Here is a 24366-nt window from a genome sequence, read left to right as displayed (position 1 = left end):
TGAATTAATATTTCTAAAGTTCGTAGGATAGTGCCTAGCACACGGTAACTGCTATGTAGATGTTTGTTAAATAAAATAAATAATTCCAGATCTCACACGTGCCTAATCATGTTTGTTAGGGTCCATAAATCCTGGAAAGAAAAAAAAAACTTCTGGTTCTGCTACTTGTTCTTCCGGACGTGTTCCTACTAATAATATCGTTGAAGCTAACGGTGCTTGTCAAATGGAGGTGAGTGCTTCTCACTAGCTATATGAACGCTTTTTATATTCGCTTTGCTTTTTCACTTCCCTTTAGTGTAGTGAATCCAAACGGATCATCTGACAAAAAAACCGGCCCCTCTAGACAAAGACCAACAAAATCGAAGGGTTTGAAAAAATGTGCGGGGATCACAGAAATCAAGAGCATACAAACTGGGAACGAAATAACGTGGAACCCGCATGTTTCTATATCACTTGAATATTGGCTCAAACTCCTCCTGAAAGATGATGCTCCAGTGTCTCCAAACTATTGGTTCTTTTCAAAATCGGGCGCTAGGCTCCCAGCGCCAATGCTGTGGAGGAAAACGCCGGGGGCCCCCGTGGAAACGCCCCTCCCCTTTGGAGGAGGTTTGCGGGGCGGGGCTCCCACGCATGCTCCGTGCTAGTGCGCCCATTGGCGCGGCGGCCGGGCGCGTGCGCAGTACCCAATGGGTGCCTGAACGCGGAAGACCTGGCCCCGCGGAGGTTCCCGCTTCTGAAGCGTGGGAGGCGCAAGTCGCGGCAGGTTGTAGGTTTTGGTCTTGGCCCCAAGGGGTTCCCCTGGGCCATTAGAACCCGAGAGAGGAAGAGGAGGCACCGTAGCGGGGGCTGAGGGGCCGAACCCCCACCTGTACTCCAGGCGGGAGGGGTCGTAGGGAGGGGAGAAGCACTGATCACAGGGCTGAGGAGCCTCCGGGACCGATCCCGGAGCATGGGGGGCTGGACCGGGTCCCCAAGCATGGGGAGCTGGAACCGCCGAGGTTGCCTGGCCGGGCCCTGCCCGACTGTCAGTTCCTCGGTGCTAGCGCTGCTCAGGCAGCTGCCGAATCTGTAGCCCGGCCCCGCTGGAGGTCGTCGGCCGAAAGATAGCAGCATGAGTTCCGTCGCTGCCTAGTTTCTTCCCCCTCCTTCTCTTCTCCCCCGTCCTCTTTCCTCTCCTTCCTCTTCCCCATACATCGTTCTTCTCTTCCTCCCCCGTGCTCCTTTTTTCCCTCCACCCTGCCGTCTTTTCCCCGTCTTTTTGATTCCTTTCCCCCTTCTGTCCTTTGCCTTTTACCCTCTGCCCTCCTGCTTCTACATCTATCCTTTCCCCCATCCTATTGCTCTTTTCCGTCCTCCTTCCATCCCTCTTCCATTCTCTTCCTTTATTCTGTCACCCTCCACCACAACCTCTCCGTTCTCCCCTAACTCACTAGCTTCCTCCCCTCCTCATCCTCATCGTCCTTCCTTCCTCTCCTGCTTTTCTCCGCCCCAGCCCCCGCCCCCAAGCCTCCGCCCCTTAGCCCCCGCCCCCAGCTGCCAGTCCCCAGCAGCTCAGTCCTGCAGTGAGAGTGTTGAGAGTCCATAGCTAAGCCCCAGGAGCTGAGCACTGTCCACTGTGCCTGCCTGCGAGTCTCCGACATGGCTCAGGAGAAAATGGAGCTGGACTTTGAGCCTGACACATCTGATGGGGGCACCCTGAGGAGATCCAGCAGCGCTCCCCTGATCCATGGGCTCAGGTGAGCAGGGTTGGCGAGGGTGGACTACTGGGGTTCAGGGGTTCCTCGACCCCCTGCAAGCAGTCTTCCTTCCCTAGAGTGAGGTTTGGAGCACATTTGGGCTCTCCAAACTGAGGGGATGAGCACTTGTTTGCTTGACAGTGACTAGGGTCCTGAGGTGGAGTGAAAGTTTGACCCCAAACTCTGGGCAGTGTGGGGACAACGGGGCCCTCTACCTGGAGCTCTGTTGGTCCACTCTAAAAGAAACTAAAAGAATCTTCTGGCTCTTCTATCAGGTTGCCTGCCCTGCCTAATTTACACCACTGAATGTCAGACTGAAGCCCCTGGAACTAGACTTGCAACTTGACACCTGTCTCTAAGAGCTGCTATTTCTAAGCTTAGTTTAGGAACTCTGGCATTAACAGAGGTTTACTTGAATAAATCACAGTTTATCTAATAGCGTGAAATTGAATGGCGTGTTCATGTCCCATTAAGTGTTTCAGATTTGTTGCAATGTTTGCAAATCCTAAAGTTGCCTGAAATGCATTCCAGTGAATAAAAAAGGGTGGCATGTAGCATAGGTCCGTGAAAACACAGGTTTTAGAAAACAGTACAAAGACTCTGCTCTTGAATTTTAGTGGTAGGGTCTTGCGTTTTCATGTGAATTAGTCAACGGAGGGTCTGTTTTAAGGTAGAATCTTGTGATAGTGAAGGTTAGGCTGGCAGACCTCCTGAGTCTATTCCACTTCACTTTTATATGTAGACAGTTTATATTAGGTAGAGAGCCAATTTGTGAGACCCTGTAGAAATGAAATTAGTCCAAAAAAGGGGATGGGAGTAGAGTTAGCCAGAAACATTAATCAAGCACAGGGAAGGCAAAGAAAGAGGTAATCCTTGTCTATCAAACTGATTATAATATTCTCATTTTGGGGGAAAATGGATTTACTTTTTTTCTTTTATTCAATTGTGAAACTGAGGGAAAGATGGAGTGACTTTCCTAATGCCATCCTCTGTTCTACATTTATTTCTGATACTATAGGAATAAACCGGTCTTTTTTGGTTGCCTTTTTAAATCTGGTAGGCAAGCAATTGCTAGGGACTAGGGACTAGGGTGATCCCGTTGACCTGCGTGTAGACTGCTGTAGAAATAACATACTGTTTTTTGAATCACGATTTAAGTAATTTCTTGAAAGGTAGCATGGTGACAGAAGAAGGGGTGAGGAGACGAGGTCTAGTCCTAATTTTCTCCCTGACTGACTATGATTATGAATGAGTCACTTAGCCTTTCTGAGTCTCTGTTTTCTCATTTAAAATGTAGGAGAGCTGCATTAGGCGATCTCCATGGTCCCAAACCTAAAAATCCTTCTTGATCTCTCATCGTGGGCATGGCACTCTGCTAGGCACTGCAGGATATTGTACAAAGATGAACAAAACATCTCTACCAAGGGGTTTAAGACACATGCACATGCTTAGTTTTCTTTAATGAAAGGTAAAGTCAATGTCTCAGGAAGCATCTAATTTCCCATTGTGCTCTTTGGGTTCCAAGGAGGGAAAGATGCATTAGGTTTGTGAAATGAGGAGAAGCTTCATGGCGGGCATGGCATTTGAGATGGGTGCTGAAGGAGAGGAAGGATTTTGACAGATGGTGGTAGGTCGAAGGGGGGGCATTTGAAACAGAAGGGGCAACATGAGCAAAATTCCAGGTACATTTATTTAGTTGGACAGTGGGATTCAAAAGTAGAACACGTGTTTAGGGCCCCATGCTGATGGGTATTGTAGAACAGGGCTCCCCAGCCCTCGTCACATCATGGCACTCACAGAAAGCAGTACTGTTTGTAGGTCCGCTGGGGTAAACAGTTGAGGCTGCTCATTTGTGACTGGTGGGAACTGGTTTTGGGGGGGGCTAAGCTCTGAGAAGAAGCAGCTGGAGGCAACCAGTCTGGAGCTCCGCCCCATACTTCTAGTGGGTCTCCCAACCACCGAGATCAGTATCTTGGCTAACCTGTAATCCACAGCACACCCATCACTCAGGAAGCTCTGAAGAGGATGGTGAAGAGTGTATTCATTGTCTGAAATGAGCCATCGAAGATTTCATTGTTAACTGGAGAATTGGCATTAATATAGTCAAAGGATATCTTAAATGAGAAGACCTTAATAATTTTATTTTCATTTTTTCAGTGACCTTTCGCAGGTTTTTCAGCCTTACACATTTAAAACTCGGAGGAATAGTACAACAATTATGAGCCGTCACAACCTGGTAAGTATAGGAGTAAGTATCCTTAGTGGTTTTTATTGGGGGAAGCACTTTCAAATGTAGTTCTTTCTTAAGATGATGTGCTATGCACAATTGTTTACAATAGAAAAAATTATTTTTTCTGTCTTGTTTGCTGCTTAATGCTGTGCCCATGTTCAGCTTTCGGTGCAAAAGAGGAGAACTGGTTAAAAAAATTTCTTGGCTGTGGGGCTTTGTATTTTAAAAAATTGTTCATTGTTTTGTGTCACTGCTTGCATCATCGTGAGGTAAGTCAGGATTAACTTCTAATTCTAGCTTAGAACAGTGGTCTTTATTTGTCCTAGAATGAAAAAAATCACGTAAATGGTAGCAGAGTATTTATTTCTGTTGGCCAATGCTGTTTATCGAAAGAAAGACTCCTTTAAAATGCTGTATTTGTATTCTCAGTTGAGTTGCTGATCATGACTGTTCTATATAGCCAGAGCTGTCGGGGATCACCTTATTAGTTGGTTGTGTTGGGAGAAATTATGATGACGTTTTTATATAGCACCACTTCACATGGGCAGCCCAGTAGCTGCTGTGCTCTGGAAGACATCTGAGATGTAAGCAAACAGATCTCTCTCTAAATGGCTGAACTAGATTTCCATAGTCTGTGCACAAAGGTTCATCAGTTTATTTATATGAGAGCCTCTCTGATCTCTGAATCATCTAAAATTTATGCACAATTATAATAAGCTTCCAACCCAGTAGTGTGTGAGAAGCAGCAAATCAGAAGAGGTACATTTGGGTTAAAGGTATACTAATAACTGCCAGCAAGGGAGGAGAGGGGAAAACTGAAAAGCAGACAGAGGTGTCTTTAAAAAAGTTTGTGGCTAAGGATAAGGGCTAAGAACGTATTAATGGCCCCTGAAGTGTCAATGGCACAGAAGCGTAAAATAATTGATGTTCTTAAGGACACCTGGGTCTTCCTTCCACCTTTTCTTAAATGATAGTAATACATACCCTTGTATGACATTTTACATGTTACAAAGTACTTTCACACATTTAATGTCATAGCAACCCAATGAAGTAGGCAGAGCAGAAGATGTTTTTCCCAATTAAAAGAGGCAGCAGCTAGACTTAGCTGATATAAGTGGCTTGCTCAGAATCACACAATTAGTAAGTGGCAGAGCTGGGATTAGAATAGAGATCTTTCAGTGCCATTCTGTTTGGTATAATCTGTTTAACAAGGGGACAAATATCACACTTTTAAGAAAGATTTCCAGCTGAAGTGGCTGAAAATACTTAAAGGGGAAAACGTTAGCTATTTGGAGGTTTGATTCACTTCACCTCCTTTCCCTGAGGATCCTGGAAAATGTAAGTACTTTTTTTTGCTGTATATATGAAAAATGTTTCTGCGTCAGTAGCATAGCAAAGAAGGGGAAATGTATTTGCCTCTTTACACTTCACTTTGATCTTTTCTAAGATGTGAATGGAAGATTCTTAACTCTTCTAGGCTCATCTCTCACCTCTCCCTGACAAATACCCTAGGCTCTGGCTGCACTAAAATACCTACTTTGCTGAAGGGGTCTTGTTGATTCTTGCTCTTTTTTGATCCTTATGCTACCCTTCATCCCATCCCTGTTTCCTTTCTAGCTTTCCAGTGTGGAAAGCCTTCCACAGCGCCCTTTGGGTACTTCCATCATAATATCGATTACACCAGATACAGTATATCACAGTGTACTCTGGAAATCTTAATGTGCTTACCTATGTGCTGTATTAACCTGCAAAAGGTAAGGTGTTGATGGGTGAAGTGCAAAGGACGGGACTGATGAAAGAGACATGCAGAAGTAAGATGTTCATGATTTGACCACTGATTAGATATAAAGGCAGGGAAAAGAGGACTCAAAGTGACTGCACTTTTATTTCTTGGTGATGAGGGGGAAAGTGTTGCCTTTGTTACGAGTAGGGAAATTGAGAGGAATTGGTCGTTTGAAGGGACAAAAGATCAATGCTTTCTGGGCATGTTGAGTTCCCGGTGCCACTGGCCCCGTGCCATTTTCCAAAGCAATATTCTAAATCGTTTTTTAAAAACTCTGCAAGCCTCCTATCTCACCACCTTTCACTTTCAGAAGATGACCCTTCTCACTTTGCAGAGAAGGCAGACACCTATCTTGCAGACACGTCAGCTTTCTTCTCCTTAAAACGTCTTTACCTTCACATGTAATGTTTTCTCCTAATGGCTCATGTAGTTTTTCTGACTCTCCTGTCACTTTGGTCGGTCTGTTGTCTCTATCGTGTGTCTTCAGTCCCTTCCTCACCAGCTCTTTTCTTTCCGCCTCCTTCTCCCAACTTACACATCTACTATCTGGAAAACAAACTGTTCTCTTTTTTCGTAGGTCTCTCCTTCCCTTTCTTCTCTTTGCCTTTCAGAGTTTTTTGTTTTGTTTTCCAAAGCTGAGCTACACTCAACTGCCTCTAATTCCTTGTCTCCTAATTTCTTGCCAACTATTTGGCCAGTTTGTAGTCTCATTACTCCTACTACAACTCAGTTAAAAACTTGTTCTTGCAAAAGCCACTAAAGCCCACTTGCTTGTCCATGTTGGGGCTTCTTTTCTTATCCTTCTTGAGCTCTTTGCTTCACTGAACACCATTTACCAGCACCTCTTGGCTTTTTTCTCAACCTACGTTACTCTTGTTTCTGGCACTAGACATGGCTTTGCTCCTCCATACCCCTTTCGGGTCTACTTTCCAGTTCTGTCTAACTGACATGTTGTACATCGTGAAGGTGCAGCATCTAAATGTCCGACTTTCTCCACAGTCAGTGTTTCGCGGTCCTCACTTTGGCTTTCCTGATTATTTCACCGCCTTTGGGGTTTCTTTTGTTCTCTGCTGGACACGTCCATGCTCTCCTCCATACTGTCCTGTTAGAATCTCTCCTGCCTTATTTGCTTGCCTAGTAGCTTAGTGGTTTTCAGATGACCTTATTAAGAGTTCACCAGTAAACATGTATTACTTTCACAGTGGGAAAAAACGCTTTTTTTAAAAAGGATTTTACTAGTAAAGTTTTTCTCTTTTCAAAACCTAAGAGAGGAATAAGTCAAAGAAAGGAGTGGGTAATGAAGAGGTATCTTCTGAGGTAAAATCATCATCTTTCAGTGGATAACTTAAATTTTTTTTTCACCTGAGTTAGCTTTTGCCCAAACAACTTAGAACAGTTTATCACCGTTTTATACCACTCACTACATTAGTATTCAAACAAGTTTTAATAGGATAGGGCCTCTTGTAACAGGATAATTGTCTTACTGAGTTTTATAGTATTACAATTTCATTTGCATTTCTTTAGAGAATAAACAGTAGTTGTTCACATTATTGCTATTAGAACCTTGTAAGATCTGTTGATAGGAATCGTACCTTATATTTTGTCATCAGATTGTAACTATTTTAAAGGAACATAATTTGGCCCCCAAATCATTTCAGTTTTGTGTTAGTAAAAAATAGTGATCTAAGGGAAAGCAAGTTATTCTAAAAACTACATCTTGTCTTCCACATTGATTTTTCTTAACCAGTAAGGTTTGTGGTGATAACATTAGTGATCAAATTTCAGAATTGATTTAGCTCATGCAAACAATATCTTCGTATTGCAGTTTTAAAGTATTTTGGATAAACAATCATAGACACAACATTATACTGGGCTTCTCAGTCTGTCTTCTTCCATTGGTCCATTGGTAATAAAAATGAGTAAAATCAGTTTTTTCTTCTCTTATTACAGTTTCTGATTTTAGATTAGTGGGATAATGGATATTTCCAAGTCCTGGAGTCTTTTTTTATATAAATGTACACAGCTCTGCATTCATTTGGGAAAAATGTTAAAGTCGGTGCCTGTCTAGCGACAGATGGTGCCTTGAGGTTGGACACCTGGTATACTTTCTAAAGACTGAATGTACTGCCTCTAGTGCATTAATGTTCAGTAATTTAAAGACCTAGATTTCTAAGAAGAATATGAGAAATTATCTAGAAAGAGGTTGTACACTGGTGCTGACAGCAGACTGTTGCTTTGTGATTCAGAAAACAGTACATGTTTACTTTTTCTTTCTAGTTGCTGTCACCCTCACCTAATCGGATTCCTAGTAGCCGACTGCACCAAATCAAAAGGGTAAATTTTACTTTCTAACACAGAGCCACAATTTTCTGAAGTTTACATTTTGATTTTACTCTCATTTTGAAGTTTTAGGTAGCAAAAATGCATCAGGCTGCAACTGGCTAGTTGTAGACAGATTGAAATTCTTCTGAGTGTTCAGATAAAATACAGATGTGGCGTGGCTGACAGTCTTAGAATGTTAGTTCTGCTGTACTATGATTATGTCCAATCAGGTAGAAAAGTCTTTTTTCTTTTCTTTGAAATAAAGAACTGTGTGGACAAATATTCTATTTTCAGCACATGTTTGTCTTTGCAGGAGGAAGGCATGGATCTGATGAACAGAGAAACCGCACATGAAAGGTTAGCACGTCACAAGACCACGGCACAGCCTAATGTCTGTCTTGTTTCTGAGCACTGATGGTGTTTCATTGTTGTTTGTTTTAGGGAAGTACAAACGGCAATGCAGATAAGCCAGTCATGGGATGAGAGCTTGAGCCTGGTAAAGTTTTCACGTTTGCTTGTGTTTTTATTTTCTAGAAACCTTTATAGTGTTCATTGGCTTTATTAATTTTTTTCCTCCATTTCCGTCCCTTCTGTTTCCAAATTTGTATTCATTTTTGATCTCTGCTTTTCCACCAGAATATTGTATTGCAATTAGGGTCTGTACATTTCTACTCTAAAAATGTAGGTGTGTTTGAGTAGTAAAGAAGAGCTGTGATGTGCTGAATTGTGAATTATGAGGAAATAACGCTTTATGTTTACAGAGTGATAGTGATTTTGACAAGCCGGAGAAATTATATTCTCCTAAAAGGATTGATTTCACTCCAGTTTCTCCGGCACCATCACCCACCAGAGGATTTGGAAAGGTAGGTTCATTGATGTGGTATTAACTCTTTCACATACTGAGCTGTTTACTTTTTAAAACACACACACGCACACACATACACACACACATCACCGCACTTTTAATGAATCCAACAACTGGAAGGAAATTCAATGAAAGTCTATGATAGTAATTTGGAAAAAAATTATGTATATATAGTCTCATTCACATGTACATGAGAGACACATAGGCAGCTAAACAGTTCTAAGGATGATGTTTCTGTCATTCTGAGAAGAATCTTTTGAAAACCGGAGCGCTAGACCTATTTTAATATTGAGTATGTTTTTCTAGCAATGTTTTTCACCATCCTTACAAATGTTTGTGAGCAGCAGTGGGCTACCACCAAGTCCCATTCCTACTCCGAGATGCTTTTCCAGGTAGGTAAACCTGCTTTTCAAGTGTGGTTGAAATGCTACTTATTAAAATTGTCTTTCTGATGAATTTTTTCCATGACATTTTATTATGGAAATTTTCAAACAGACAGAAAAATTGAAAGAATTTCACAGTGAACATTCATATACCTATCACCTGTATTCTACCATTAACATTTTACCAGATTCATTTTTTTGAGGTTTTAGTGCCAGTTTATATTCAGAGAACATCCCTCTCCCATAATATGTCCTTTATAAGGAAGAAAATTTGTTTAAGATTGTAGACCTGTCAAATCCAAATAACTTTTTAATAAGGTTTATCTTTTAAAAAAAACTGTTGTGGATATTTTATGTCATGGAACGATTTTAAAAGATAGCTTTTTTTAAAAAAAAAGAAAAAAAGATAGCTTGCAATTCCGTGTTATTCCAGATTGCCTATGCCAGCTCAGGTCATGTATTGGCAATTGTTACTCAACCTACAACACAGGCATTTTCCATTTCTCCCTCTATGAATGTCAATTTTTTTTTTTACTTATTTGGTGGGCTGTAATGTTTATCTTGCATCTTAGAAGTACTTCATGTCATCCTGTTTGTTTTTTTCTTTGAAGCAGGAGGCATCGGAGTCCAGTCAAATGCATTAAGCCCAGTGCTCTTGGTCCTGTTAAAAGAAAAGGTGAGCATCACGTTGATATTTCTGATATTAAACCTAGTCGAACTTGAATTTCCAATTAGAATTTCTGTCTGAAATTAGTTTTAGGCATGACTTTTTTTTCCTAAGGAAATGTATGATACTCTTCCCAATGTACGCTTTACTGATTCTAATTTTTGTAAATTAGTTATTCGATACTGTCTATATTTTTGTACCTCATAACTGAATCTTATTCATATATTCATATCATCAATATATATTCCAAAAACTGTGCCTCTCAGTGATCTGAATATAAAAGAGATGCAAGTTGATATGTTGCAGAAATATATGCTTATGCCATGGCAGATAGGTCTATAAGCATGCTGTATGCTCAAATATAGGCCACCACCAAATTGTACCTTGGCAAAGAGAGACTTGCCTCATGTTCAAGTCTATAGGGTTTTTGATATAATGGGGGTGCTCTCTTAATTACCTTCTTTTGGACCACAAAGCACTAAACGAAAATGATCTCACTCAGTGCTAGTTTTAGATGCTTATGGAAGACACCTAATGGAGTCTATTTTTTAAAACGGCCAAAGAAATTTAACAGTTTTAGTCATTATTCCTGGGGATATGACTACATGATTGCAAGTGTTGGATGTCATTTTAAACAAAGAGTTTTAGCAATAATTTTTAAAAAGCAATTCAATAAGCAATTTCTTTGTGTAGATCACCTTCAGAGCCAGTAAATCAGCCCTCATGTTAGGTAAACAGATACTTGATTGCTTTGGTGAAGATTTTCCAGTAATAGCATCATACACAGAATCAAAAAGTGCTATATTTCAGACAACTTAAAATTAAAGATGGTGTGTTCTGGAAAATAGATCCTGATATAGTGACAATATTTGCGTTTAGTGAATATTTTTTTATAAACCAGTAGTCTTTTTCCTTAATTCTTTAAGGAATTATTTATAGTCCTAAGAACATTCTCAGGGGCTATTACATGAAAATAACATGTGGAAATTCAAACTATTATTATTGTCGTTATTATGAATTTGAAATTTGTTGCGGGAAATTGGTGGAATTAGTATGATTGTTTCGTTTCAGAGCTATTCCAAAATATACCAGCAGATGGAGGGATTCTTTGCTAAACAGGACGGGAGCATTGTTGCTCATGAGGTGTTGAAAGCCCAGCGGCAGCTTTTAAAAGCTGCATATTAAAGTATGGAACAGGCAAATAAAAATATAACCTTTGCTGAATTTTAGTAATATTCAGAATAGCTCCAGAGGAAAGATAATATTGAGTAATTGATAATATGGAAAAAAATGAATGCTGTATTTGTTTATGCTTGATCTTTTTCCATCATAAGAATCTTGTACAGGTTTAAGTTTACTGTTACTCATTTCCTACTGGAATATAGATAGGCCCATGACTTAATTTTCTTTAATATTCCATTTTAAGGCTCAGATAAAGAGCTTCAAAACCAAGGCATGTGCATGTTTTAAATCATAGCTTATTTGGAAAAGGGATTTTTCTGCCTAACTTAGGGTTGTTAGTCTTTGCACTCCTGGTGGCAAATGTTAAGCTTTATTCCTTTGATGCAAATTTTTCTGTTACCAGTTCTGAGAAAATCTGTAGGATTGAGGTAGCCGGTAAAATACCAATGTTGTGAATTGATTAATAATTGCTTTCAGTTATGGATATGCTTTCAAAGTTATATAGCCATGTGTCCCTTAACAATGGAGGTATGTTCTGAGAATGCATCAGGAGATTTCATCATTGTGCGACCATCAGAGTGCACTTACACAAACCTAGATGGTCTAGCCTACTACACACCTAGGCTGTATGGTGTGGCCTGTTGCTCCTAGGCTACAAGGCTGGACAGCATGTTACTCTACAAAACAACATGAGATTAAATTGAGCACGAGAGAAAATGATGCCATTAAGAGACACAGTAAACATGAGATGTATGAGGCTGCTGCTGGTGTAACATGACATACTGTTTAACAGCAAACTTTTTTTTATAATAGAAAGAGTAGACTAAAATAATGATAAAAAGTATAGTATAGTAAATACAAAGCCGTTAACAGTCACTCATCATCATCATCAAATATTATGCATTGCACGTAATTGTATGTGCTATTCTTTTATATGGTTGGCAGTGCAGTAGGTTTGTTTACAGTAGCATCACTGCAAATACATGAGGAATGCACTGCAGCCTCCCTAGGTTATAGGAATTTCTCACCTCCATTATAATTTTATGGGACCACCATCAAATATCAGGTCCGTTGTTGACTGAAGTGTCATTGTTATGCAGCCCATGACTGTTTTCAATCTTCATTTTCACTAAGTAGCCTAAAGCAACCTTTGATTTTATACACTCTTTATCAGACTAAAAACATTTAAACTCATTTGACTTCAACTCAGAAAATGTTCTGATATTAAAATATATAAAATCAGTGGTCTCTACTAATCATCTAGCATAAATTATTACACTGTGACTTTCAACTATTTGGAGATACTTTATTTTTACTGTAGTTAGCCTTGATTCATTTTGCCTGATGCAATCAGTGTTCTACTCTTCCATTAAAGAACATGAGTATATCCATAGCATGCTATATGTGATCAATGAGAAGGTTTTTTTAGGGTTGCTGACTTTTTGGTTGAGGTTATGTGGACGTATATTTCTTCTACGTTAAAGCACGTGGAAAAATGTCTTTCAGGTAACAGCTTAAAGAAGTATTCTGAGCTTTGGTTAAACAAAGATCAACCTGCTTTAGTAGTAAGCCTGTAACATTGTTTTACAGAACCATCATCTCTTTCTGTTTTAGGTGAAATGGAGACTGAAAGCCAGCCCAAGAGACTCTTTCAAGGCACTACCAATATGCTTTCTCCCGAGGCTGCACAATTGTCTGATCTCAGTTCCTGGTAAAAAAAAAAAAAGAAAGAAAAAAAAAAGAAATAAAATCAAAATGATATTAGGGTATGATCTATTTAAAAAGAGACATCAAAAGTATATTGGGGGGGGGGGGGTTAGCTCAGTTGGTTAGCGCATGGTCTAGCACCAAGGTTGCCAGTTTGATCCCCGCATGGGCAACTGTGAGCTACGCCCTCCTTAAAAGAAAAAAAAAAGTGTGTTGGGATCATTTAAAATATATTGAACTTTTGATCCATGCTCCAAAGATCTCCATGGAGGTGTATATAATGTGAAAAAGCAGATTATTTGAGAGTCATGAGTACTTCTTTGGAAATGTGTATCTTTTTGGCACCTTCACTTTCAGTCCTCTCTCCTGTTAGGTCAGCCTCTCTCAGTAGGTGCTAATGGTGTGGGAGAGTCAACAGCTGGATGGTGTGAGAGAGGGTTTCTGGGTTGCTCTGGGTAACGGTGTACTGATTATAGCTGCCTTGCCTGCATTTTGTACTTTATCCCTTTTTTGCAATTAAAAAGTTTTTCTATTAACAGTTGCCATTCAGTATTATTTTATATTAGTTTTTAGGTGTACCAATAGTGGTTAGACATTTCTGTAATTTAAGAAGTGATCCCCTTGACTAGTCTAGTGCCCACCTGCACTTAAACTCATATATAGTTATTACCATATTATTGACTGTATTCCCTATACTTTACATCCCCATGAGCATTTTATTTATTTATTTATTTTTTAAAATTTAATTTTATTAAATTTATTGGTGACAATTGTTAGTAAAATTACATAGATTTCAGGTGTACAATTCTGTATTACATCATCTATAAATCCCATTGTGTGTTCATCACCCAGAGTCAGTTCTCCTTCCATCACCATATATTCGATCCCCCTTACCCTCATCTCCACCCCCCACCCCCCACCCCCCTTACCCTCTGGCAACCACTAAACTATTATCTGTGTCTATGAGTTACTGTTTCTCATTTGTTTGTCTTGTTCTTTTGTTGTTTTTGGTTTATATACCACATATCAGTGAAATCACATGGTTCTCTGCTTTTTCTGTCTGACTTATTTTGCTCATGAGCATTTTATAACTGCCAATTTGTACTTTGAATCCCGCGACTTAGCAGAGAATACCAGCATTCTCTTCAGCCTGGCATTTTCTAAATAGCGTTATCTGTTGTTATAAAATATTTTTGAAAATTTCGGGGTATTCTGTCACAATGCTAAGGTTTCATTTTTATAGTAACACTTCCTGATTCCTATGGTCTATTCATATGTGTGTGTATGTGTGTGTGTGTGTGTGTGTATAGATATAGATATAGATATAGATATAGATATAGATATAGATATAGATATATATATATATATATATATATATAGTCTCACTCATCCTAGTTTAGGTATCTCACTTAAGGCCCTTCACTGTTTTTGTGCTGAAGTTAACTTATTTTCCGGTACCTGAACTTGAGCACTTGGATACTGACATATATTGGAAGGAAGGGGAAAGGATAATAGCAGTGGCAGGGTAATTTAAATTTTTAAATACATTCTAATCAACTCACTAAGCACCCATGTTTTAGACATGATTGTGTATGAACTTTCTGTTCCTTGTTCAGAACTTTCCGTTCCCTGAGTTTTATGGCTGAGGGTCTTTTTAAAGAGCCCACGAGAGCATTCACTTTATTTATTTTTTTATTTCATTCACTTTAAAAGGATGGTGTTCTCTAAATGGAAGAATTGTGTAAGCCATTTAAGATATAAGGGTTAACAATTCCTTCTTTCGAAATCACTTATTCCATGTTTTGTGGAAGATAACCTGTACTTCTAGTTGACCAAGAAGTTAGATTATTCTCGTTTATTAGACGTGTTGATCAGTACTGTTCTAACCTTGGAACAAATACCTTTTAGATTGTTCTAGCTATTTTCAGCCCCATAGTCTTTCTTCTCTCCCATCTCTGTCCTTGGTAGCTCAGTGAGCTAATTTTGGTATAGAGTGCCTTTCCAGGTATGTAGATGATTGCAAAGAGAAATCTTTTAAAGCTTGTCAAGAGGACTAATGGATGAAACTCTATACTTAGTGGAAACTGCATATCACTTTTATGGTAAAGTGTGTTTTAATGTAGGCACATGACATTATAAATAGATTTGCTTACCCAGTTACTAACCAAGTAGCCGAGTTGGTAAAAGATGTGAAAGAATTTTGCCAAGCTAAAAACATACAGACAGAGTAAGGTGATTTGAAAAAAAAAAATTGTCGTAAAGCTGACTGTGCAGGATGCCATAAAACAGGTTTACGCAAATAAATAAGAAAGAGAAGGTATGGTATTTACCAAGGGTCCTCTCCCCTTGTTCAGATGTTTATTCCTCTGAGTAGCAAAACCCAAGCTATCAATGGTGGCTGTTGTGAGGTTTCTATTTCTGTTGCCATAACTCCCATTCTCCAAAGAACTGTGACTGGTATGAGAGCCCCAGGATCATTGGCATTGATGATGAAGGGCACTTTTGATCCATAAACACAAAAAGTGTTCCCTTACACTGGAGAGATTTGTTTATCACAGCTACGCATAGAGCACTAATAAGCCAACATATGGCTCAAATAATATGTTAAAAAGAAATTTCTCAAAATGCACAAAATTAAGTGTCAAAAATACTTAAGTAATTAAAATTTTAAATGACATTTTTAGTAAGTTTGTAGCATCTGGGCTTCTGAGGATATTAAAACTTAAGATTGTACTAAGATTTGGGGGATACCTTGGATACTAATATTGCTGATATTTTTGTCTACAACTAAGAGATTTTAAATATGATTTATTTCTGATACGTAAAAATTGGATCCTGCTTTTGCAGAAACTTTTTTCTATCTCTTTAATGTATTTTCATTGATCAGATATCTATATTCTTAGAAATGGGGTCAAAGACAGGAAATAGCTGTGTTCTGGTTTTCATTGCCAAAGATAGCAATCTACTTGATAACAAAGCTAAGGAAACAACTTGTATACCTTTGAGGGAGTAGAGAAAATATCAGATCATTAGTAGATGTTATCTAATCATTTAAATTGTTATAATTTGTTCCCCACCCCACCCTGCAAAGAAAAGATGGGCTTTAACACTTTAAAGTTTATATACTAGATAATGACCTTTAAAATCTGACATCTTTGAAGTACAAATTAAATGTAAAGTTTGAGTATGGATCCATTTGGAATTTGTGCCGAGTGTGCCAACCGCTGCCCAAAGAAATAGTAGGCTTACTCTCTATCATATTTCTTACGAAATGAAAATTCCGAAATCTCTGCCAACCAAACTTGGGGACCATCGTCACCACAAGGCAGGAATTATGTCATTCCGCATTTAGTCCTCATAAACATCAAGAGTTTGATGACAGCTGGGAAGTATACAAGGTGTGATAAAATACGGTGGATGTTTGAATTTTTAAAAAAATGTGTTACAGTAAAAGACACATTGCCGTTAATCCCCCTCAAAATACTCCCCCTTGCTTCGAACACACTTATCCCACCATTCTTGCCACTTTCCGAAGCAGTTCTGGAAGTCCTCTTTCATGAGTGTCATTAGTTGTGTTTTCATGGCTGCCTTGATGTCCTGAATTGATTCAAAATGTTTACCTTTCATGGTATTTTGACTTTGAGGAAGAGCCAGAAGTCGCACGGTGCCAGATCCAGTGAATAAGGTGGATGAGGACACACCGTAATGTTTTTGACAGAAATTGCCGTATACCAAAAGCGATGTGTAACACAGAGCGTTGTCATTATGGAGGATGATTTATGGCACACTTTAAAACACACCTTCTCTCAACCATAGCTCACACCCAACTGACTGCTCCAAACAAGTTGAAACTTGTCACACACTGTTACCAAGGTTTGATGCGCCGCTTCCTGTATTGAAGATCCCTACCATTCCGTTGAATGGCACTAGGCAGCAGCATTCACTGTATTTTATGATCACAGCAGAAAGACTGCACGTTATCCATCACTTCTGGTACAGCAGTTTCTGTCAAATAAAAACATTATGGTGTGTCCTCATCCACCTTATTCACCGGATCTGGCACCGTGTGACTTCTGGCTCTTCTCCAAAGTCAAAATGACCATGAAAGGTAAATAGTTTGAATCGATTCATGACATGGAGACAGCCATGACAGCATAACCAAAGACGCTCAAGAAAGAGGACTTATAGAACTGCTTCAGAAAGTAGCAAGAACTATGGGATAAGTGTGTTCGAAGCAAGGGGTAGCATTTTGAGGGGGATTAATGGCAATGTGTCTTTACTGTAATACGTTTTTTAAAAATTGAAACATTTACCATATCTTTTGATCACACTTCGTACCTTTGCATGGTGCTTTGATTCATTTTGTATGTGGGGAACTCTTGTTTTGCTCCTCTTTCTTTTGTGAATAAGACTCTGTGGCATGAAAGTAAAGGCAATTTTAGGGCTGCTAGTTATGTAGCGAAGATTAAGTGATAGTCTGTTTCTCCTATAGAAAAGGCAAAAGTCTTCCATGAATTTTCTTGCCCAGTATGTCAGTGTTAATGTGACTGCTGATCTAACCTTTATGGTTTTATTTTAACATTTTTCATTAGATTTATGTTAGTGATTTTAACATTGTTTTTAATGTTATATGTGTCATGGCAAGAGCATTTCGTAGTGAATATGTGACAAAGACTAAGATTTAATCATGATTTATTTAATAATAGAAATGTATACATATACTTTGAAGATGTTTGTGAAAGCTTATACATCTGTGCAGATACTTTTATCTGCACCCAAGGTGACTGTGGAAATGATCATCTTTAAATGTCTGATTTTAAAAACTTAGAGGTTATATGGATAATGTTGGAGCTTCCTAAGATAAAATAGTAGAGACCAGAGTACATGCTGTATGGACCAGTTTAACTCACATCAAGAGGTAGGGGCTGTCCTGCTATAGTCTGACCTTGTATCAGAATCTGTGCTGGGCTTCATAGGGCTATGGCCAGTTTCTAGTGCATTTACCTGCCTGCCATTAATCTGACAGAACCCAGTTTATTGACTGGACAAGGCACAAAGTGGCTCAGCTGGATCGTATGAGAGCACAAGTCACACCGGACAGCAGAGTTTTGTTGTTACTTTGTCATTTGAATGTTTTAATAATTCTCTTACAAGTTCACCCTTCGTTTTTTTAGACAGAGGGCACTACTTTAACAGTCATAAGTATTTTTGGTTGTGTGGTTTAAATATTGCCTCAAAATGTATATTCAGTGGCTGGAATGAATTAGTTCACTTTTGATTCATGGACTCCTTTGTCCAATTTGAATTATCTAGATCCTTTGCTTTCTTGCCATTGTCTGGCTTTTGGCCATTAGTCTAAGGCTCATTAACATCTCCATCAGAGCTTAAGCTAGGAAAGAAAGAAGAGAGAAACTCAAATTAGACCATACTTTGTTGCTTTTAGAAGGTTTACTAATGGACACTGTGAAAATCAACTTTTGTCCAGTGATCTTTCTGTGGATTCAAAAACATCACCTAAGTCTTGCTTTATGAGAATATGCTAACAGTGGTAATTTGTCTGCGCTTCCATGTCCGTGGGTAGAGGTGCCAGATTAATTATTAGGTTGGTGCAAAAGTAATTGCAGTTTAAAAGATTAAAAACAATGGCAAAAACCACAGTCACTTTTGCACCAACATAATAGAACAGAAACTAGATTCTAGTTTAGTGAAAATATCTGCTTAAAGGTTTACCAAGTTCTGAATCTAAATTGCGCTGGCGACTAAATGTAAGTGTGCTATTTTTCTGTTAATGAATAAAATTTTGTGTGCTCATATTTAATAATAGAGAAGAAATTCTTGAAAAAAAGATGAAATGAAATGTTCAGATTTATTTATTTTTTCTGAGTAACTTCCCCGCCAGCTTTTTTTTCTCAAGGTAATCAACAGTGTTAAATGACAGATTGCTCTGCGTGAGTCATGTTCTATGTTTTTGAATGAATATAGGATTCACCTAAACAAGCGGGTCTTATTACAAATGGAATCCTTCAACCCAGGGCTCACCATAAGTCTGGTTAATCCAAGCCTGTTTCTTCCTGCTAAATAGCACAGAGCGTGCCCTTCGGCTGCCCAGCCAACATGTGCTTTAGGAAAGTAAATTCGTTTTAATATTAGTCTAGGCAAAATGCTGCAGGAGGAAAAAAATCACATATGTTCCAAAGCAAATATAAAGGTCTTTTGATTTTCCAATGTCTTAGATTATCTGTGCAACTTTCACTAGTTTGAATAATTCATATTTTAGACGCCTTTTGCCTTTTGGTTGAAAAAATATCAGAGCCAGCTAAATTTTCCAAACTTATTTTTTTAAAAGTGGTATTATTAATGATGCATTTGACAGCAGTGAGCATAGAGTGGGAGCACTGTGGAATATACTATTTCCATTTTTATTTTTACTTTTCCAAAGCCTATTTGTATTCTGTCTCCACCTAAAAACAATCCAGAAGCAATAGAAAGAAATGGCATTTTGAAGAAAAATAGAAGGGTAAAGAAGTGGGGGAGTTATATTTCATTGAGGGTGGTATAGGGCCCAGAAACTTACAAATGTACCACAGGTTGCTTAACATTAGAAATATATTAACAGAAATTCATAGAAATGATATTAAAAGACTCAATATTTAACCTTAGTGCACATTAGATTAGGGTGGGCTTTTGCAAAGGAGCTAGTGACCAAACTTCAACTAGAACCCACATTTCTTGATTCATAATTCCTTTTCCAATTCTATGCTTTTCTTTATTTTCAAAAATAAAAAAATGTGTAAATCCTAAAACTGCCTGACTACCTATCCAGCTTTGTCTCTCATTGTGTTCTCCTTACTCTACTATAGCCAACTTACCTTCTTTTGGCCTCTAGAACTATCCTTGCTTCCTCTCAAACCTTACCTAGTTCGTGCCTACTCATTTTACAGATGACAGCTCAAATATCATTTTTGGGGAGACTTGTTCCTCCTTGTTCTCCCAAATTAGATCAGGTTGCCCATGTTATACATTCTGAAATCCCTTGTATCTTTCCTTTATTGCTTTGATCACAAATTTATAATTACATATTTATTAGCATGGTTATTTCAATGTCTGTCTCCTACACTCTCTTGTAAATTTGATAAGGGCAGGGATAAGGTCTGTCTTATATACCATTGTTTTTCTAATATCTAGCATACTTCCTGCCCTTGGCAGGCATTCAATAATATTAGAATAAAGGAATGAGTGAATTTCGGCCAAATATAGAGCATAGAGTTTTTATGTTGGATTGATGGGCATCAAAGCCAGAAAGGCAGCCTGATGCCAAATTGTGAAGGTTCTTGATTGGGAATGTTGAAGTATGGAGTCAGATTTATGAGCCAGATTGATTGTCGGGAGCCGTGAAGGCCTGGGCTGCATGGGTAAGGTATCCCTGGGCTACGCTGTAGAGGCTCTTAATGCCCAGATTAGGTGTTTTAGTGGAAAGGTAGGAGCAGAAGGCAGTCATCGGGATTAAAGAGGTGAATGGACTGTGAGGGTATTGGATCTGTGGATACAGAGCATTCCTTTTAGAAGCTTAGCTGGGTAGTAAAGGAAGGGATTAAAGAAAGGAGTCTTTTAGTGATGGCAGGGAGACCTTTGGGTTTTGAAAGAGGAAAGGAAATAGTGTAAGAAATTCATAAAATGAGAAGAATATAAAGGGCAAATAATATGGGAAATTAGAGAAAAAAATGTTTTTGAAGCGAAGGCCTCTTGGGAGTGGGGAAGTGGTAAAATCTAGGGCAGTTGAAAGGCTTTGGTTCTGGAGTAGAGGGACCGTGAAGTAATGTACTTGACAGAATTCTTCACACAGTCTGGGGTAGGTACCTCAGTGAGTAGCCATTCCTTTCACTCTAAGGCTGATGGGAGGGTAAGAAGACAAATATAAGCATAGAAATCTCTTGAGCTGAAGGTAAGGGAACCCCCTCACGAAAACCATGACCTGTCAAGAGGAGCACTTATTGTATGTTGGACATTCTGGTGCCTCCAGGAGAGCACTCAAAATGGTACAGAACCTCAGGTGTCTTACTTTGCATTTCCATGACTTTGTCCTTTTGCAGATATCTGAATATAGTACACGCACAATGTAGTTCATTGCTATTGCTTTTATGCTTTTTTGTTATTTACAAATGCTTTACTGATTCGTGAGTTCTTGAAACTGTGTTGTTGCATGTTATGTTTACATTTACCCTGATAGATGCATCCGCTTATAATTGTTTTTGCTTTGTCCTCAGTTCAGATATTTTGGATGGCAGTAGTAGCAGCAGTAGCAGCAATGGCTTACCCTCAGCCTCACTGGCTAAAGGCAGCACAACCGCAGTCTCCAGTAGCATGCTCCAATTCATGCCCTCCGTTCATCTTGATGGATGATCTCTCACCCAAGTGACTTCTGATCCAGTGTTTTAACTGCTGTTTCCTACATAAAACATTCAGTGAGGGACACAGAACTTTGATCCGTAGTGAGGATTAAAGTGTCACAGATTTAAACCACTACTTTGATGCCATTCTTCTTTGGCATCTCTCTTTTCTAAAGTTCAATTTTACAAGTGTAGTGACCTTACTTATGTCTCTTTTTGCTGATCTCACTTTGGATCTAGTGACTAAATCTCAAGTACTCATTTTTGATTGCTTAGAGTATGTATAGTTTTTTCTCAGTGCCTCAAAGAGTGCCCATCTTAGAGTCTATACTTTTAAGAAAAGCACTGATGTATTTTCAATAATGGTTCTTTTTTCCCAGCAGTGATATGACAGCTAGAATTGATCAGAAATTCTCTTGCTTGAGAGATTTTTGTCTTCTGTTGACTACATAGTTTCAAATCTCTCATTTCACAACAACAGATGCATTGCATTTGATTACATTAAATGTTTCTTTTTTTTCTCCATCAGCCTAAAGTACATTATTTTGTTTGCCCTTTCTGTTTGAGCTGCTTACTTGCCCCTTTCTCACAGAGCAGAAGAAACACATAGTTTCTTTCATTACTACCCATACTGCTTGTTTGCTGTTGGCGTGTGTGATGTGAGGATTGATTTTAGTGCTGAGAATGGAAATGGACTTACAGGGTGCCTGGAGTTGTCGCCACAGGTTCTTATGACTTAGCTACCACAGTTGTTGTTTTTCTCCCCAAACCTGTTGCCCCACGGAATGTATAAAATATTGTTAATATTTTTAGGTGGTGTCATCAAGGAGAAGAAATTCCTGCCTTGACCAGATGTGTGGAGCATCTACAAATGAATGAATAATGTTCTTTACACACAAACCACTGTGTAGAAAAGCATACATGGAGCTTGACAGCTTGTCTTGTCTTGGGGGGTATTATGAGGCCTGAGGTGTCTTGGGGTGTAGTGCTGTGCTGTAAAGATGTATATCACATGGTAGGGTAGAAAAGGGGGCATTATGTGCCTGATTGCCACATGCTTTCTCAACTGCTACTTTTTTCTGATTACATTTTTGTCATTGGGTTCGTTTGTTTTGTCGTGTGTGGTGAGTGGTGCTGTTGACTGTGTTTTGGTCATTCTGTTGCCACTGGAATTGGAATCCAGTTCTTGTTCATGTTGCTTTATAGCAAGGGTGGTTTGATATCTACGAGGCAGCTTTTAGGAGCTGAAGAAGTCAATGTTATTGCGCATTCTGCTTTTAAGAAGCTGTTTGAGCTGTGAACAGTTTCTGTGATAGTAAGTCTGAGGTACCAGAAGTTATTTCATTTTAAAAGAGGGAAGTCCTGAACGGAGCTATTTAAAAAACCTGAGTTTAGTCTGTTGTGTTATTTATTATTTAAAACTGTAAAAATGTCTGTTGTGATGAATTTCTTTTAATGTTCAGGTATCATGGGTGGATTGTCTGTATTTAATATGCAAATTTGCCTGCTAGGATCATAATATTCTATTTTTGAATGAATGTAAGAAACGAAAACTACTGCACTTGTATCTTTTGAAGGCAAATATCCTTGAATTTTAAAGGAAGATGTTGCACGTTGTGGGTACTCACAAACTAGTAATACTGTATGGCTTGAAGGGAACCCTATTCTCTTTCAGTTATAAGAGAGCATCACTTAGCTAGCAGTAAGTAGTTCTGTTAGCATCAGATGTGTTGCTTGTTTTAAATTCTACTAACTGCCATAATGGCCATTAATGGCTTTCTCTTATTGCTTTCACCTGTGCAAAGTCCATAATCCTTCAAACCTAACATAAATGTATATATTGTGAAGATTGTTCCCTTGTATGCCATTTTAAAGAAACATTACTTTGATGTTATTCAGTGTGTTTATTCTGTTTGTGAAAGAACCATGTTAAGCTGTTTCTGCCTATATAGTACTAAGAGATGGTTTTGTCTTACGGGATATTGATCCACCCTCACTCTACTGTCTTTTATGCCTTAAAGGGACACTTTTAGCCATGATTTTTTGGCTCTAGTTTAGGACTCTTAAGAAATAACCTTTGGAATGTGATGATATTTATTTTTGAAATTCAGCGGTGGGATAGAATTGGGACAGGAAAATGAAATTGTTCCAGTGGTATGAGAATTAGGAGGCAAGATGATTCACTTTATTGTTTAAACTAAGGTTTGTTTTTATTGTTTAAAGTGACTAGAAAGTTAAGTTTGTGCAGGGATTGTTTTGAAATAAATAAAAGAGATACTGACCTTCAGATGAGCTTGATTGATGGTACTCCTTTATTTTTATATAAAGTTTAATATTTGAAAAGTGATCATTGTTATAAATTAAAATTATCCCTTCCTGGTCTAATATAGTCTTATATCATATTTCAGGCTTCTATTTGAAAACAAGTACGAGATAATATGATAAGAAAATGCTATAGATGATGAACTTTTGCTTGAGTTATATTATCACTGTATTTCATGATACCTGCTTTTGTAATAATAGGAAATTTTGTGAAATGCTGACCTTGTGTATGTATATCTTAGAGTGCAAATTTAATAAAGTGTGTACCACTGCATAAAATTCTGTAAAAAGTTTTAAAGTCTATTTCCTTTATTCTTATTAACAATTATTTTCTGCCTCCATAGCCCAGCATTGCATTCTCTATGTCTAATTTCAGTGAGGTTTTGAATAAAAATTTATCAGGAACACAAAAGAACTAATAGCTATATTAAAGTTTGAGCTGTTTCCCAAAACAAAGAGAAACGTCTCCCCATAATCTGTCAAATTTTCAAGAGCATTTTGTAGAATTTGACAATTTGAAGGTTCTTGCCAAGACCACATGTATTTCTTATTTGTTTTCAACTTATTATTTTTTTAAACATATTTGTAAGACTAAATTGTTTTTAGAACAGGATGGAGGGGTAGACAGGCAAAATATAAAATCTTTTATGTATGACTCAGGTTACAAACACTTGATTTTCTTTTCAGTATTTTAAAAAATATATGAACTATTATATTTCACACTTACGGAGAAGTTGTAAGAATAGCCTAAAGAACTCCCATGTATCTTTCACCCAGGTCCC

At 38.5% G+C, this 24366-nt stretch overlaps 1 protein-coding gene and 1 non-coding gene across 13 annotated transcripts; both read left to right on the top strand.

The window, feature by feature from the left end:
- The first annotated feature begins 674 nt into the window (after window positions 1–674).
- On the top strand, window positions 675–23882 carry PABIR2 (PABIR family member 2). Of its 12 annotated transcripts, none has more exons than XM_019717455.2 (10): window positions 675–1736; window positions 3894–3972; window positions 8027–8083; window positions 8385–8428; window positions 8513–8567; window positions 8833–8934; window positions 9243–9328; window positions 9931–9995; window positions 12783–12879; window positions 22076–23882. In XM_019717455.2, exons 1-10 carry the CDS (start codon window positions 1639–1641, stop codon window positions 22143–22145), a joined length of 753 nt encoding a protein of 250 aa, XP_019573014.1. In that variant the 5' UTR covers window positions 675–1638; the 3' UTR covers window positions 22146–23882. The 12 variants fall into 12 exon arrangements, with proteins under 12 accessions (XP_019573014.1, XP_019573012.2, XP_074179378.1 ...); XM_019717453.2 differs by having other exon boundaries at window positions 679–1736; window positions 21140–23882; XM_074323277.1 differs by having other exon boundaries at window positions 682–1736; window positions 3894–3984; window positions 21140–23882.
- On the top strand, window positions 12506–12649 carry LOC141569804 (small nucleolar RNA U109). Its single transcript, XR_012493597.1, has one exon. It is a non-coding gene; the product is annotated as a small nucleolar RNA U109 (small nucleolar RNA).
- Window positions 23883–24366: the final 484 nt, after the last annotated feature.

This window comes from Rhinolophus sinicus, chromosome X, assembly GCF_036562045.2.
Source record: "Rhinolophus sinicus isolate RSC01 chromosome X, ASM3656204v1, whole genome shotgun sequence".
In the NCBI taxonomy this organism is placed as follows: Eukaryota; Metazoa; Chordata; class Mammalia; order Chiroptera; family Rhinolophidae; genus Rhinolophus; species Rhinolophus sinicus.
The sequence above is the reverse complement of the archived record's forward strand: the minus strand, read 5'-3'. Positions and strand labels throughout refer to the sequence as shown.

Coding starts and splice junctions, on each gene's coding strand:
- PABIR2 (XM_074323277.1), top strand. CDS start 1,639: ATGGCTCAGGAGAAAATGGAGCTGGACTTTGAGCCTGACACATCTGAT. Junction 8,084..8,384: donor GACTGCACCAAATCAAAAGG/GTAAATTTTACT, acceptor TTGTCTTTGCAG/GAGGAAGGCATGGATCTGAT. Junction 12,880..21,139: donor TTGTCTGATCTCAGTTCCTG/GTAAAAAAAAAA, acceptor CTTTGTCCTCAG/TTCAGATATTTTGGATGGCA.